Genomic DNA, 17,801 nt, shown 5'->3' on the forward strand with positions numbered 1-17,801 from the left:
TCATTTAATTAGTTTATTTGACAGGGACCGAGTACAGAAGAACAGTAAACACAAGGTAAAGATGCTCTGTACCAGATTATAGCGTACTCACTAGTTTACATGTGCAGTCCCTGGAGCAGGCAAAAAAGACACCAGAAGAAGGCTTTGTTGCTCCGGTCGTATTTCCAGAAGTGCAATGAATAAAAAACTTGAGAACCAATCGTACATTTGCATACACAGTCATGTTTTCAAAGTTTAGCATCCCATGATTATCCAATACGTGACAGTGGTGATGCTGATGCTATAACAGGATTTTAATGTCTCGTTTATCCAAGGATTCAAGATGTTTTCTGTTGGCTTGTGACAAGCATGAGATACAATATGTGAAATGTGACATAATCTAAACATACAGTGCCTTGTGAAAATATTCGGCCCCCTTGAACTTTTCAACCTTTCGCCACATTTCAGGCTTCAAACATAAAGATATAAAATTAAAATTTTTTGTCAAGAATCAACAACAAGTGGGACACAATCGTGAAGTGGAACAAAATTTATTGGATATTTTATACTTTTTTAACAAATAAAAACCTGAAAAGTGGGGTGTGCAATATTATTCGGCCCCTTTACTTTCAGTGCAGCAAACTCACTCCAGAAGTTCAGTGAGGATCTCTGAATGATCCAATGTTGTCCTAAATGACTGATGATGATAAATAGAATCCACCTGTGTGTAATCAAGTCTCCGTATAAATGCACCTGCTCTGTGATAGTCTCAGGCTTCTGTTTAAAGTGCAGAGAGCATCATGAAGACCAAGGAACACACCAGGCAGGTCCGAGATACTGTTGTGGAGAAGTTTAAAGCCGGATTTAGATACAAAAAGATTTCCCAAGCTTTAAACATCTCAAGGAGCACTGTGCAAGCAATCATATTGAAATGGAAGGAGTATCAGACCACTGCAAATCTACCAAGACCCGGCCGTCCCTCTAAACTTTCACCTCCAACAAGGAGAAGACTGATCAGAGATGCAGCCAAGAGGCCCATGATCACTCTGGATGAACTGCAGAGATCTACAGCTGAGGTGGGAGAGTCTGTCCATAGGACAACAATCAGTCGTACACTGCACAAATCTGGCCTTTATGGAAGAGTGGCAAGAAGAAAGACATTTCTCAAAGATATCCATAAAAAGTCTGGTTTGAAGTTTGCCACAAGCCACCTGGGAGATACACCAAACATGTGGAAGAAGGTGCTCTGGTCAGATGAAACCAAAAATCAAACTGTTTGGCCACAATGCAAAACGATATGTTTGGCGTAAAAGCAACACAGCTCATCACCCTGAACACACCATCCCCACTGTCAAACATGGTGATGGCAGCCTCATGGTTTGGGCCTGCTTTTCTTCAGCAGGGACAGGGAAGATGGTTAAAATTGATGGGAAGATGAATGGAGCCAAATACAGGAGCATTCTGGAAGAAAACCTGTTGGAGTCTGCAAAAGACCTGAGACTGGGACGGAGATTTATCTTCCAACAGGACAATGATCCAAAACATAAAGCCAAATCTACAATAGAATGGTTCACAAATAAACGTATCCAGGTGTTAGAATGGCCAAGTCAAAGTCCAGACCTGAATCCAATCGAGAATCTGTGGGCAGAGCTGAAGACTGCTGTTCACAAACGCTCTCCATCCAACCTCACTGAGCTCGAGCTGTTTTGCAAGGAAGAATGGGCAAGAATTTCAGTCTCTTGATGTGCAAAACTGATAGAGACATACCCCAAGTGACTTACAGCTGTAATTGCAGCAAAAGGTGGCGCTACAAAGTATTAATGCAAGGGGGCCGAATAATATTGCACGCCCCACTTTTCAGGTTTTTATTTGTTAAAAAAGTTTAAAATATCCAATAAATTTCGTTCCACTTCACGATTCTGTCCCACTTGTTGTTGATTCTTGACCAAAAAATTAAAATTTTATATCTTTATGTTTGAAGCCTGAAATGTGGCGAAAGGTTGAAAAGTTCAAGGGGGCCGAATACTTTCACAAGGCACTGTAAATAAAAGGTTTTTGCACCTTAAAAGTAAGAGAGTTTCTGGTGCTTCTGAAATGAGAGAGGTTATATTTCAGTGTCCGGCTCATCTGGAGCTACCCGGCTATTGGTGTTAACTGCACTGTGTCCAAAAACCAAAAGGTGTAAGAACAGTAACTCGACTCATGGAGCTGTCAGTGGTGGTTACAGAACTGTCACTATGATCCACCCACTGACTCCTCTGTTTCAGGTGTTATTGCACCGGTCACTCCCTGCAGTCTAGCGTCTGCAGCCTCTTCTCCCGCCGCGGGGACGGAGCTGAACCGGCCACATCCCTCAGCGGTTCCCGCCCCGGTTCTCACGGAAACCAAGTGACGCCAGGTCCCGCGGGGAACCAGCTGGGAGGCCACAGCGCTGTGAGGCAGAGAGACAGAAAGAGACAGAGGACGACACGAGAGGAAGAGGATCTTCTTCGTCCCTCCCTCTTTTCACTGTACTCCGTCTTGGATGCGCCCCCCCCCCCAGCCGTTTTCCCGCCCTGCTCCCGGGAGAGCAGAGAACTTTACCTCCACCCCACCGACTCCAGCCACCATTGCCATTCTTTTCGCCCGCCGCCCACCAGGATGACGTGGAGGACCCCAGCAGCAGCACATCCACTGACTCACTGAGGATGTTTGTACCTTCAGCTGTGATTCTGGGTTGTTTATTGATCAGTGGGTGGATCCTAGTCTGAGCAGCAGCTGGTGGTTCACAGTGGAGCTGGTGGGGTCACATTATTCAGTGTCAGTCAGCATCAACTTCCCTCTTGAATCTGGTCTTTCCTGCACCACTTTATTTAGCTTTTTCCAACTTAGATTTGACTGTTGGCAACTGGATTGTTTTATTGTTTTTATTACTGTTCATTTTAAAGGTGCTGTGTGTAACTTTTAGCAAACATTGACAAATTAATAGTACTACTTTATTATAGTTACTGTAAATAAATAAGGCCACAGCCAAAATGATAGGTCACCTCTATTCTGGTGTGACATTTCTCTAAATTATGACCCACTGTCCCATAATCCTTTTAATTTCTTCATGTTTCCTCCATCATCATTAGGAAAACAGAACCCTCATCCTTTTATGTCTCATACTGCATTTAAGAGGATTTCTTTAACTTCTCCTTATAACTGTGTCGAATGTGACTTCAGTTGTTTACACAAATTTTACTAATGTTGCAGCTTGAAATGGCAATGATTTATCCATGTATAAATGCAACAACACACAGCACCTTTAAGATCTTCTCTGTGCCCTTACTGGGCTTGTTCGGCTGTTTGTTTGTGCTTTAAGAAGTGCTTTAAAAGTACCATATGACTGTTGAGATGGGGAAACATGAGTAAGCGCTTTTATCTGTTTTGCACAGAGAGGGTCAGATATGTTGTTTCACACAGATTAGCTGCCATCCACATACGTTTATCAGACAGAGAGTAGAGATTGTAAACCTTTATACGGATGTCAGAGGCATTGTACAACTTCTTTATTGCCCTAAAGTTCTTGATTTTATTATTTTCTTATTTTATGAGACTTTTATAACAATCGCCATTAACAGGACACACTGGTTACTATGAAACATGCAGCGAGTTTAGAATGGAGTAGATGGATATGTGTATTTACTGGAAAACTGCCTCCAGTTGAGAATGTTGGCGACTAAAGAGAGATTGCCATTTGACTTCCCAAACTAAGGAGCTCCAACCAGCGCAATGTAGTTTGAGATATTTATCAGCCTGCCAAGTGGGTCTTCAGAGTCACAATCCAACCTGGAGAAGCTGTTCCTGCCGCTGTTCCTTCCCCCTCTAATGAAGCCATGATCTCACCTCCTTGCTGTGTCACGCTGCACCCAGTCCAGAAGTGCTCAGGGAAAACTGCAGCTGCACGGTGCGCTGGCAAACACCACTTTTTGTTTGTTTTCTTAGGCCTGTCATGGTCCAGGCATTGCAGGTGGCATCACGGTTAATGATGTAGGACGTTAGTCGTGTCCTTATCGCGGTGTTGAAGTGACTTGAGCAGTGAAGATGCTCAGACGAGAACATAGATGACCAAGTAGTCTTATGAGATTTTGACTACTTGAAAGTTTCAGCTAATCACCTGGTTTCTATCTAAACATCTGTAGGATCACCGTCTGTCATTTTGGCTTCTTTGGGTTTTCATTCAGACGTGTGGATAAATCTACAGCTTTGTGTCCCATTCTTAACCACTCTGCTACTTCAATGCAACTGTTCCATTGACTGTCTCTTTTTTCTGACTTTCCTCGAGCGTGACCGTTGTCTCTGATGCTAATGGCCTTTCACACACAAGCAGAACTGTACAGCATCAGGGTGCTCACTCACACATATCAGATTGTCACACATCTATTAGATGCAATTCTACTGATCCCTTTATTGTGAAGTGTAGCCAAAGACTTACGAAGACAATTTGGTTCATTCTGCATTACTTGGTGAATTAGATAGAACAAAACTAGTCAGATGTGAAACTGTTGTAGAAACAAACTAAGACTAAGGGCTGAACTCCAGCTACAAACTAATCTGGAGCAGTGTGCTGCTGAAGAAGTATTATTCATAGCGCTTGTTTTATTCTGTGTGGCATGAATGTAAAAATGACAGTAAATTATCACTGACCTAAGCTATCTGGAACTCACTTTTGGCTCACGGCTTCATTCGGTGTGTTAAGCTCCACTTACCTGGCACTGAATTTGACTAAAACAAATCATGAGGAGAGATTTGTGAACTCCTTTCTTATCTTCATCTCTCATCTGCATCTTAGGTCATTAAAAGCAGCATTTTCTTCACTCAGTTCTGAAAAATTGCAGCGTTGAAATAAATTTTTGTTCAGAAATATTCTATATTGTTCTTAATGTCAGGTAATTTCATGAAAACTACAAATGGCACAATCATTTTCAGTTAGGCACTGTAGTCTTCAGCAAACATTACTGAAGCAGAAGTAAATCATGCATTTGTCTGGCACTTTTGTCAGCGGTGGAGACACGTTTCGTGCTCGATAAAGTATTTACAGCAGCAGGATGGTGAATGCGAGACTGATGAAAAAATGAAAATAAAGAGTTTTGTGGCTTTGATGAATGAGATATCAGGTTTTGGATACACAAAGAATATTTGCTAGTCGGGCAAAATTGATATTGCTTGAGATCATTTTGGAGAAGAAAAATGTGGAATATCAACAGACCTATCCTTTGAAGAGATTTTAGTGGTTGTTTTTCAAAAATTATATTGAATAATATGATAAATATCTGGCAAAGTTCTTAGCACATGGTTTAACTTACCGCAAGATTTGCAGCTGTTGCTGAAGTTATACTTTGATGAAGAAAAATGTTCTGTTGACCTAAAGAGTACAGACTGTATATAGAAGATGGACATAGCCACTGTTTGGTTTGTAGAGTACTGATTGGAAGCCTTGAGTTTATCATTTAGACTGTTGCCATCTTGGTCTTTTGAAAACCGACCTGATGAACATCAAGTTGTAAATGTCTGACTGAGAACTTGAAGACACTTCACAGGCCAATATGGTAGCAACTTGTCAATCACAAGATCACACCCCAAAACATACAACAATTTATCGTCCTTTTTCTGCTAATCAAGATCCTAATTTTCAAAATGAGCATCACGCTGCATTAAAGGAGATTTGAAACTAGTGACTGAGACCATAAAGTCATTAGGAAAATGTTTACTGATGTAGCAAATCAGTTGAGAATTAAGGTCATTGTGTCATAGATTTCCATACAATCAATTTTCTTTTTGCATCCAGTGGAGGTGCCCCCTGATGGCTGTTAGAAACAACGTTGATTTTAGGTCACTTTTTAGACCAGGAGGCTCCGTCTTTCTTTAATATACAGTCGATGTGAAAGATGCTACTGAATTGGATTATGGGATATGTAGGATCCAGCATTTTTGAAGCTTGATTCACACTAGAGACAAAACTCTAAAACTAAATCTCTAAAACTAGAGACTTGTCTGCTTTGACCAGTTTTTTGTTTTTCAATTTTGTGGGAATGCCCTAGCTTTATGACAGTGCAATGTTTAAGTGTTGGAATACACCTTTAAGGGATGGATAACTTTAAAAAAGATCTCTATTTATACTGGAACTGTCCTTTAACAGAACACGCCATTCATACACACACACACACACACACACACACACACACACACACACACACACACACACACACACACACACACACACACACACACACACACACACACACACACAGAGAGAGAGAGAGAGAGAGTCTGCTTCACTGTTATTTGCTTTACTGGAGCAGACATCCTGAACCTTGCAGACGTTGCTACTATGGAGCTTTTTGGTTCTTATGGAGAGCAGATTTTAGATCCACTAACAGAAAACTCTCTATGCATGTTGTCCCAGCAACAAATTCAGTCTGAACAGATTTTAAGTGAAATAAATAGGGTACACTTTAGTTTTTTTTTTTTTAAAGGGCCAGTTAGCCTGATTTATTTAATTTCAACTGTGCTTGTGTCAAAGCAATCAAATCTCTGTGTTTCTTACTGAACTGCAGCACCCACATGTCTCTGCATGAGTGCATAGTTAAGCTTTCAGAAAATGTATATATATTCTGATGTTTTTACAGTGGGCTCTTGTGTTACATTTGTCTGAGAGGAAACTAACCTAACTCTGAGGTCAGTCTATGACCATGAAGGGAACTTTCAATCATGTAAGGGCTTTTTTCAGATCACCTTAATCTGATTATTCACTGTATACGTCTACCCATCGATTGCTATGCATTTTTTAAGCAAGTGTGTTGTCAATGCTTTTCATGAAAGTGTGATCAGGAAATACAAAGGAACCATCAGCAGCAAGTGCAAACTCTGAAACTCTGTCTCATCTAAGACGATTTCAAACTGATTATCTTGACTATTACTGACTCGGCTACATTGTGAACGTGCTGCAACAGGTGGAGATGTTAATGAAACCAACACTGTAAGAATCATTAAATGTGATGGCGTCCACTTTGGTCTGGACAATTGGGTTTACGAATTTGCTGTGAGGCAGGCAGAGGGTTCAGGTTCATGCTCCTCTGTGGTTTTACATCTGTTGTTTTTGTTTGCTGAAGAAACATAGAATTTCCATGTTAAAGTCACTACTGTAAATAGATTGTGAATATGAATGATCATTTTCAAGATAATATTTACGAATGTTTTGCTGTTCAGGCATATGTGAGTGAGCAAGTGAGTGAGCGTGTCGAGGGAAGTTGATTGTATTCTCTATGGAATGTTTAATGTATAAAAAAAAAGTAAAACAAAAAAGAAAAAGCTAAAGTCCCCTTTATTCCCCGACTGCTTTCAGAAACTGTCCAGCAGCATGTGACTGTCAACTGCAGAGCTGCTCAGCGCGGTTTCATACCATCAGTGTTCCACCTCCACTTCAGTGTCAGTCCGACTGCAAGTGAAAGCATCGTTTACTGAACTCAGGCTTACATTTTTGCCATTCTAAAGGAAGAAATCCAAAGCTGTGACCGACTCAGAAACACACTGTTATGGACGTAGGGGAAACGACGGGCCGCTCTTGTCCGCTGCTTCCCCTTTGAGCTCACACTCCTCTGACCTTTTTTTAATGAAGATGCCGCTGAAGTGCACTGTCATGAAAAAAACACAAGCATGTTGAAAAAAGTGCTACAAGAATTCAGTTTCACCATGAGTGTTTGCATAATCTTATATGCCCTTGTATGACGTTATTATCTCTGTATTATGTAAAGACTTGCACAGGTTGAGACACCCGAGTCCTCAAACAGCTGCCTGGAAGTGTTTCAGTTGTACAAACTTGCAAAATCATCTGTTACTAACTACCTGGCATTGATGCATTAAAAGATACTGTGTTCCAAGACAGTACTGTATTTATCAATATGAAAGAAACTCTAATGCGAATTTAAGAGTAGCTAAAGTCCTCGTAGGCCTTAAAAAGTCTGTAGAGTGACTGTCTGCTCATTCTCTACACACATTAATGGCATAAACAGGATTTATTGATACTTGTTTGTGGCTTTTAAAAGCTTTTATTGTACCAAATTGTGATAATAAAAAAATAATCTATGAAAGAAAAGTATTTTTTGAAGTTGTGTCTAGTACCAGCTGTGTAGGAGTTGATTTCCTTTAGCATGCAGGTGCTTGCATTCCTAGCTGTGGCCACTAAGACAAGATGGATACACAGCTAACACTTTCCTAAGGCAAATGTGGCAAAAATATGAAATACAACTATTCAAGACTTTAACATTTTCATTCATTTATGATCTTAAAATCTATTGTTAGCTGTAGCCTTTTGTTGCTCGTAAATTTAGCTCAGTTTCATAGCTAATCACATTTTGTCATCGCTATTCTCATCCCAAAAAGGCAAAGACTATTAAGTATGGCGCCTGTAGTGAATTGCCATGTATTTTAAGTAAGCTACTGAGTTAGCGGGATATGTCAGGGCTAATTTTTCCTGCACTGGCTAAGTTCTATATCTCACGGTCCACTGCTGCCTTCAAATGGAACTCTTGGGCTACTGATTATGACATAGAAAGTCGTGTTCAAGTAGTAACAGTCGCCATAAGTTATAAGAACATCGCTTCTGCTACGCAACGGCAGCACAACTTTGTGCACATTCCAACCCACGAGATCTGCCACTGCTGTTTTCATGTGAGATAAACTACATACTCTTGGTTAGTTACTGTACTTCTGAATGGCCCTGAAACACTCTTGGTCCCATCTTGACACTGATTGGTTAAAGTCAAAGAAGCCAAACTCAGAGAGGACAACATATCCCATTTTTCTGCCTGCTTGATGTCCTCCTTGAGTAGCAGTCTTCTCTCTAGCATTGCAACATAAAATCTGCCACATAGCAGACTCTCCATTGCTCTATTTCCTGTGCGCTCACAGTACTGGAGTTGCATAAAGAAGCGATTGTTTGTTGTTGAACACTCAGAGGAAACTTTGTGGTCGAATCTGTTGGATCCAACACTGCAAAACACAAAATCCATTTATCAAGCTAATAATGTAGTACACAAACTGCAAATGTATAATGAAAAGATGAGGCTATTGGGAATATTGTAATTTTCTCAGACAAAAAATTACAATGAAATCCTCTCAACAGGTAAAATTATAACTTATTACTTACCATCTATTGCAAAATGACCTTCCACAGCCTCCACCAGTTATAAAATCATAAACATGTCACAACCCATGAACTCAGAACTTGTTAGAAAATGTTCACTTCGGTGAATACCACAGGAGGTTTGCAGTCATGTGGACTTTTCCCTCGAACACGGTGAACTCGACTTCCATTTGAAGGCACCATGTGATAAACAAGGAAGTGACTGTCCTTACATGCAAGTGTTCATGATTGTCACCAACTGAAATTAAACTTGGAGCGATGTTTCACGCTCTGAAACTTTGCCATTGAGATGTGTTTGTAGAACTGAAACTGAGTTCATGCTGCCTGTTGGACTCGGGTGTCTCCCTGTGGGTGTCCTCGTCCAGAGCCTGCTGAGTCAGCTGGCTGTATTTACTCTCTGCATGTGACCACAGAACTCCCATCCTGTGCACCGTCGTCAGGTTGGCGACGCCCTCGTCTCAGAGCGGGCACCGCCTGCCGCACTTATTGTGGTGTGATGATGATGATGGTGATGGTGATGACTTTCTGTTAATGGGGCTTGTATATCAGATGCCTTCGACAATCATGTGCACATATCAGAGTTACCATGACGACACAGGCCAGAGCGACTGATTGTGTTTTGTTTGTCTTTTCTCCTGGAATAAATCCTGAATGATCGTATCAAGTTTTTGTGCGTGCATGCATGTGTGACTAAACAAGCCGGGCTGATTAGCGCCACTGGGTCTCACAATGAGGACTACATTCCTAAAAACACGTGTCCATGTGTGTGTTTGGTCAGGTGCTGGCTGTACCTGTGGGGACCAAATGTCCCCACAACTGTAGGAAGACCGAAAACAATGTCTCTTGTGGGGACCTCATTTCGGTCCCCACAAGTTTAAACAGTGTTTTCTTGGCCATGTTGTTGTTACTGAAAAAAGTAAAAGTGCAAAAGCATTTCTTTAGGGTTAGGCATTGTTTTGGTCTGGGTTAAGGTTAGGGTTCGGGGTTAGATATGAATGGGAGTCAATGGCAAGTCCCCACGGGGATATAAGAACCAGACGTGTGTGTGTGTGTGTTCTCAGTATTTCAACACTCCAAAATCCATACATGATAAGAAGCAGATGCCAGATGCTCTTGACCAGGTCAACCGACATTTAGCCTAAATGTGCTGTTGAGCAGATGTTTAGCCGACAGAAGACAGATGTTGCAACCACTGGAGGCACATGTTGCTCTTATTAGCACATGCTGGAAAACACACGTGGACAGATGTCCACGTGTGCTGTATAAAAGCACAGGTTTGACTCTGGTTGACAGTTGAGTATCTCCATTAAATGATTGTGTGGTTGCAGCTAAGAGTTCACAAAGAGGTCAGATAAAACAAAGCTCAACCATTCATTCTGCTTCTTTTCAGTTTTGATTGTGTTCTTTGCAGCATTGCCGAAACTTATCAGACACTCCACAGCTGTAGCAAATGATTCACTGAAGCAGGTATTGATTAGGTATTGGCTAAAATAAGCAGATTACCCTTAAGACACCTCAACAACCAGTGGATTGATTATGATGACATTTTCTACAGACATTCATGGTTCCCAGACTATAAATTTCTCTGACTTTTAATTCAGCATCACCTTGAGACTGACTTTTGTGATTTGAAGTTAAAAATCTCATCAACCTTTGCTTTATGACCAAATACCTACTGCATGTCAGACTCAAGTGAAATGTTGTTCTGTGCTAATTAAGAAATGTAAACGTCTAAAGTTAACAATAAAAAACAAAAACTCTAACTCTATTCTATATAGATATAGTTATTCTAATAGAATAACTATTTGTTGTTCCAACGCATGCATATCTGAAACAGAACTGAACAACCAAATGTACTCCATACTAGAAATGACAAAGGGCCGATTGATAGTAAGGTGATGATATTAACAATAAGTGTGTCCACAATTACTACACATTGACAGAAAATTAATGAGGTTTTCAATGGTTTGTGGACTTTTATCCCATTGCTCCTGAAGGACTTGATGAAGTTGATGGACATTTTTGTGGACAGGATCATGTTGTTGGACATCCAGAGCATCATGTGGCGGATTGTCTGTTGTACTGTTCTGACTGAAATGATATTTTAGTCAATAAATAGTGGAGTTGTGGATGTTTGAGTGTCTTGTTTCGACCCTAACTGACATGCTAGCATCCAGCAGCAACAACCTGTTCTATTCTTCCTCTTGTTCTTCTCATCTGTGTGCTGGTCACACTGGTCTTTTGTTATTAAAGCCACATCTGATGAGGGTCGAAGAAGTATTTTCTGTTTAGACCTGAGGAAGCTTTTCGGATGAGAGATTAAAACATCTTCAAGAAACAAACAGGAGAAATCCTGCTGCTCTTCGGGTCATGTTCATCGAAACACATCATGGCAAGCACTAAAATAACATGTCAAGGGAAACTACAGAAAACAAAATAAGTCATCATTCCTCTATGGATTTATATTTTAATAGTCAGTTTGTATTGTCTTCTGCTCATAGTAGCTGGAGCTGGAATAGAACATGTTGGCTCTGAGCACAACTTAAGACAGAAGAACAATAAAACTAGATGTAACACATCAGCATAAAGCAGAAAAGCTACAACCTACTTCTTGGCCTTATGTGTCCTTTCTAGCACTACAGTTAATTAGCTAGCATACATTGTCTTTGTTTAAAAACCATCTCATTTTCGATTTTCTTCTGTTTAAATCATTATTAAATAAAGTAGCTGCTTGAGATAATATTGGCGTTTCCCCAGTGAGCAGCGCTATGCTGAAGGTCTGTATTTGTTCCTTGCAGATAAGCTGAGTTAATATTGGTACTTTATTAGCAGAGTTTGGCTGGTTGGAGCTTCCTGTGGTTCCTCTGTCACAGTTGGAGAGTTTCCTCCCAAATGTCCTTCCATCCCTGAGTATCTGAGTACACAGGAACCAATGTGTTGGCTCATTCAGAACCACTAATCCCTCTGATGCACACAACCCAAAGCTCTGAAATCATGACTGTAAAAATCAAACGTATTCCTCATCTCTTTGACACTCACGTCCAATAGCATGCACACAAACACGCACATATAAACACAGCTTGTTGACATTGGCTGTCAGACTGGCTCTAAACACACTTACAGCTCTCTAAGTGTGATTGTACTCGGAGTCACCGATCTCTGCCTCTCAAACTGATTCCTCCTCATCTTGAATTCACTACTTCACCCTCCTCTTCTTTCTCTCCTCTACTCTGTGTCCCATCCTCTTCTTCATCCCTCCTCTCGCTGCAGGGTTTCCTCCCCTCCTCTCCACTCTCTTCCCCCCCTGCAGAGACATGTTGTTTTGTTCTTCACTGAGCAGCACACATATTCCACAAAACTACACACAGGCTGATCATCTCAAACACTGAGATAACACACAGAGTCACAGGAAATGGAGGAGGGATCGTGGCATGTTGCTGTGTATGAAGTGTGCAAAGATCATCCATGTCATTTGGACAGACAGCTCTGAATGCGAACAGCAGGGGGTGATGGTGATGTTTCCCTGTGCTGCCTATAAACTGTGCTGGAAACTGTCTTGCAGCTCCACAATTACACCAGTGATGACTTCAAAAGGCATTTCACTTTGAACAAAACGGGTTTTGGTGCAAGATTATGTCCTAATTCCTCTTTAATCCCTCAAAAACACTTTTGCTGCTTTTTTCTGGCTGCTAACTGAGCACAAAACTGTCACCTGCTCCGACAACTCCAAAATAGCAGGTCTTGTGCGGTGTTCCTGGTATGTTGTAGTTAGTACCCAACAAAAGCGGTGCTTAGAGGGACTACCAGGCCATGGATGAGCAAGGTTCACTGATGAACATAGGGGTGAAGACTGGTCCATGTGTTCGATCCCACAGAAAAGCTGCTGTACAAACTGCTGAAAACATTAATGCTGTTATAATAGAAAAGTGCGCGATAACGGCTGGTCACTGCCAAAAGTGCCAACAATGTACACTGGAGCTTCAGAACTGGGCCATGGAAGAAGCACACACATGCAACAAAGAGGTAGTCTGATGCTCTGGGCAATGTTGTGCTGGGAAACCTTGGGTCCTGCAGTCATGTGGAGGTCACTTTGACACCTACACACGACTTTAAAACTATTTCAGACCACATACACTCTTTATGGCAGCAGCGCTACCTGATGGTTTCTTTTAGCTCGATATTGCCTGCCTCAGTACAAATATTGTTCATGAATGTTTGGGGAACATGACCAAGCACTGAAGATGTTTACTTGGCCTCTGAATTCCACAGAGCTCAGTCTGATAGAGCATCTCTGGATTAGTGTTTCTTTTTAGCTAACAACTTACTAAGGATTATTAAGCGTGTTTTTACCTTGACATGTTACAACTGCGTCTGCAGTCTTCCTCAGAAGCGTCATCTGATGTGTTGAAGACGTGTCTTTTGTCAGGTGGCCGGCCTGACAGATCTGTCAGAATCTATCAGACCAGTCATCTGCAAAAAGAAACAGTAACATCATGGACTGGTACAAATGAAGAATCATAATGTCAGAGGCCAACAAATATAAATGTTGGACAAAAGAGGCCATTGAGATCAGAAAGTGGGCCAATGATTCCATGAACTGGGACGAGGGGGCTTACACTCTCAAACACACCTGAGATTCCATCCTCCAGAGACCATCGAGCAGCAGGGGGCGTGGCTGGTCTGACAGATCTGTCAGATCAGTCACCTGACAAAAGAGACGTAATCAACAAGTCAGATGACTCTTCTAAGGAAGACTGCAGATGCAGTCGAAACATGCCAAGGTAAAAACATCCTTAATAATCCTTAACTGAACACGGTCAATCTAGAGTGTCTCTGAGTTGTTCTGGAAAACAAGTCCAATCCATGGAGGACCCACCCAACTTGCAGCACTTGAAGGATCTGCTGCTGACATCTTAGTGCTTGATACCACAGGACACCTTCAGTAGTCTGTGGAGTCGAGACCTCAAGAGAAAAGAGGTGTTTTGCAGCACAAGCTGGACGACTTAATATTAATCAGGTGGCTTTAATATTGTACCTGACTGGAGAGTTTGAGTATCAATAATTGAAAGATAATTGCATTACTGGTAATCACACACATCATTTCTGCAGTTATTTTTTAAATTCTTCTAATATTTTGTCATGGCTACACGGTGGATTGGTGGTTAGCACTTTCGCCTTGCAGCTAGAAGATCCCCGGTTTCCATCCCGGTCTGGGTTCTTTCTCCATGGAGTTTGCATGTTCTCCTGTACATGTGTGGGTTTTCTCCAGGTTCTCCAGCTTCCTCCCACAGTCCAAAAACATGCTGAGGTTAACTGGTGATTCTAAATAGTCTGTAGGTGTGAATATGAGTGTGATTGTTTGTCTCTATATGTAGTCCTGTGATAGACTAGTGACCCGTCCAGGTGTCCTCTGTCTTCACTCTAAGTCAGCTTGGATAGATTCCAGCCCCCCATGACCCTAATGAGGATTCAGCGGTGTAGATGATGGATGGATGGATATTTTGTCTTTGCTTGACTTGCTTATCATGCTGTGTAACAGTCTGAACATTGACTGAATCTTTATACAATTCTAGATCATGTCCACCCTACAACATGTACCAATTTCTGCACACTGCTTTAACAATTAAATGCTACAAAACAAGCAGAAATATATTTTTTAAACTTTAAAACAACACACATAGTACCTGTAGTTCCCTGAAGAATGATCCAGCTGTTGGTGGACTATCATGTACATGGGGCATAGCTGTTCAGGGATCTTCATTCTTCACCAGTTCAGTGGCTGCCAGCTGACCAGTAATGAGCAACAATATTCATCACATAACAACCAGAAATTTGTGTTACTTTGCCAGTAGGTTCATCCTCTTATTGCTTTTGCAGCTCCCTGCACCCTGACATCCTTATCTGTTGTGATTTGCTATTTAGATTTAATACTCTATGACTGCATATACAGTAATGTGAAAAAGTAGGTTATGTGGAAATAATAAATTATCTTATATATAGGGTGTATATATATACCCTATATAATATTGTTCAGTGGCCTCAAAAGTGAATATTGTCACCAGTAGCAGGAATAACTTCTTGTGGATTTTTTTTTTTTTTTTTTTTGCATGTAGAGTCATTTGAAGTCATCCAGCAAGACCTCAACGGGGTTCAAATCTGTGCTTTAACTGGGTCCTCTCCAGTTAAATCCTTCATCTCCTATTTCTGACCCAGTCCTTGGTGGATTTTCTAGTGTGTTTGGGGACCATGATCTTATGGAAAGGTAAAGTTCCAGTTGAAACTTTGTGATTATTGGACACTTCTTTTTGCATCCGACAATCTGCCACTGGGCTGAATCTGCTGGGAGGACAAGTTCTGGACAAAATAGAAGTTGTTTGAAAACTACACTACTTGTAAATTTTTTTCACTTAAAGTAAAATGACTCTTAAATATACACAAGCTTTTGGCTGCAGGTCTTAGAGAGTTCTTTCAATCTTGACTTTAGGACAGCACACACTTAAGCAGCAAGAGAACAGGAGACTGTAGATGTCAGAGATTTTAATGAGACAGGTTGCACTTTTCACTTCTTAAAACCCCTTTAGACCTGATTTTTTTTCTGCTAAACAAAACTTTTTATATATCTAGTTTGCATTTCGTCGACAATAAAGATAGGTTTAATAAGATTAGCAGCAATGAAAGAGGAAGGAACTCAAAATCCTGAATTCAAAGTGAAGTAAAAACTACAGTGCCTTGTGAAAGTATTCAGCCCCCTTGAACTTTTCAACCTTTCGCCACATTTCAGGCTTAAAACATAAAGATATAAAATTTTAATTTTTTGTCAAGAATCAATAACAAGTGGGACACAATCGTGAAGTGGAACAAAATTTATTGGATATTTTAAACTTTAACAAATAAAAACCTGAAAAGTGGGGCGTGCAATATTATTCGGCCCCCTTGCATTAATACTTTGTAGCGCCACCCTTTGCTGAACCTGAAATGGTTTCCACTTCACAGGTGTTCCTTTTCAAGGTTCATTTGTGGAATTTCTTGCTTTCTTAATGGGGTTGGGACCATCAGTTGTGTTGTGCAGAAGTCAGGTTGGTCCACAGTTGACAGCCCTATTTGACAACTGTTAGAATCCATATTATAACAAGAACCAATCCGCTAAAGAGAAACGACAGTCCATCATTACTTTCAGAACTGAAGGTCAGTCAGTACGGAAAATTGCAAAAACTTTGAATGTATCTCCAAGTGCAGTCACAAAAGCCATCAAGCGCTACAACCAAACTGGCTCACATGAGGACCGCTCAGGAAAGGAAGACCAAGAGTCTCCTCTGCTGCTGAGGAGAAGTTCATTCGAGTCTCCAGCCTCAGAAATGGAAAGTTAACAGCAGCTCAGATTAGAGCCCAGATAAATGCCACACAGAGTTCTAGTAGCAGACACATCTCTACATCAACTGTTCAGAGGAGACTGACCCAATCAGGCCTTTATGGTCAAACAGCTGCTAAGAAACCACTACTAAGGAAAAGTAACAAGCAGAAGAGGTTTGTTTGGACCAAGAAACACCAGGAATGGACATTAGACCAGTGGAGATCTGTACTTTGGTTTGATGAGTCCAAATTTCAGATCTTTGTTTCCACCAGCACTGTCTTTGTGAGACCAGAAAAGGTGAATGGATGGTCTCTACATGCATGGTTCCCACCATTAAGCATGGAGGAGGAGGTGTGATGGTGTGGGGGTGCTTTGCAGGTGACACTGTTGGAGATTTATTCCAAAGTGACGACACACTGAACCAGTATGACTACCACAGCATCCTCACATTTTTTGTTTACTAAATAATTCCATATGTGTTCATTCATAGTTTTGATGCATTCAATGTAAATAGTCATTAAACTAATCAAAAACATCAAATGAGAAGGTGTGTCCAGACTTTTGACTGGCATTATATGTTTTTTTAAAATAATTATTATTTTTAAGGGATCACAGCTGCATCTCTTCTGCTGTTCAGAGTCTTTGATATCTTCTTGCAACAGCAAAATGTTTTCTGCCAAATCAAACTGTGCTACCATTTGCTCTGACTGCGTATTTCCTGGCCCTAAGTGTCTCTGACAGGATGGGAAAACAAAGGAACATGTTAGTAATTCTCTGTTGTTTCAGCATCTCATTGATCGCTGACTGCAGCTCACTGCTCAGCTCCTGCTTCGTTCCTCACCACTTTATCTCAGAGCGATTCATCGTGTATGTACTACATGACAGAAACTGCAGATCAGCTTTTGATGAGCAAATCTCTCCTGCTCTGCATCCCGTCCAGCCTGCCTCTCATTATGCGGTGCTTTGGTGATTTGTTTTCCTTCCATTCAATGAGGTCTCGTGATGTGATGGCCGCTCGCCTCCTTCCACAGTTTTTTCAGACTGATTCAGAGGAATATATCAGCGACGTCCTGCTGTTCAGAACACTGCTGCCCACATAAACACATTCCAGTCACTTGATGGACCAGACACACACACACACACACACACACACACACACACACACACACACACACACACACGCAGATACTGCCCATAAACACATGCAGTACTGACCTCAACCTCTCTTTACACTCTGTGTGATGCTGCTTCACTGACCCAGTGTGTGTGTGTGTGTGTGTGTGTGTGTGTGTGTGTGTGACTATT

General features: G+C 41.2%; 1 protein-coding gene across 1 annotated transcript in view; it reads left to right on the forward strand.

The window, feature by feature from the left end:
- The window catches only part of camk1da (calcium/calmodulin-dependent protein kinase 1Da), a 133,090-nt gene extending 121,814 nt beyond the window's left edge, over positions 1–11,276 (forward strand). Inside the window, exon 11 of the mRNA XM_051954254.1 lies at positions 2,247–11,276. Coding sequence (XP_051810214.1) covers positions 2,247–2,371 — 125 coding nt within the window. The 3' untranslated portion in view covers positions 2,372–11,276. The remainder of the gene's footprint in view (positions 1–2,246) is intronic.
- Positions 11,277–17,801: the final 6,525 nt, after the last annotated feature.

The sequence above is a fragment of the Acanthochromis polyacanthus genome, chromosome 1 (genome assembly GCF_021347895.1).
Source record: "Acanthochromis polyacanthus isolate Apoly-LR-REF ecotype Palm Island chromosome 1, KAUST_Apoly_ChrSc, whole genome shotgun sequence".
NCBI lineage: Eukaryota > Metazoa > Chordata > Actinopteri > Pomacentridae > Acanthochromis > Acanthochromis polyacanthus.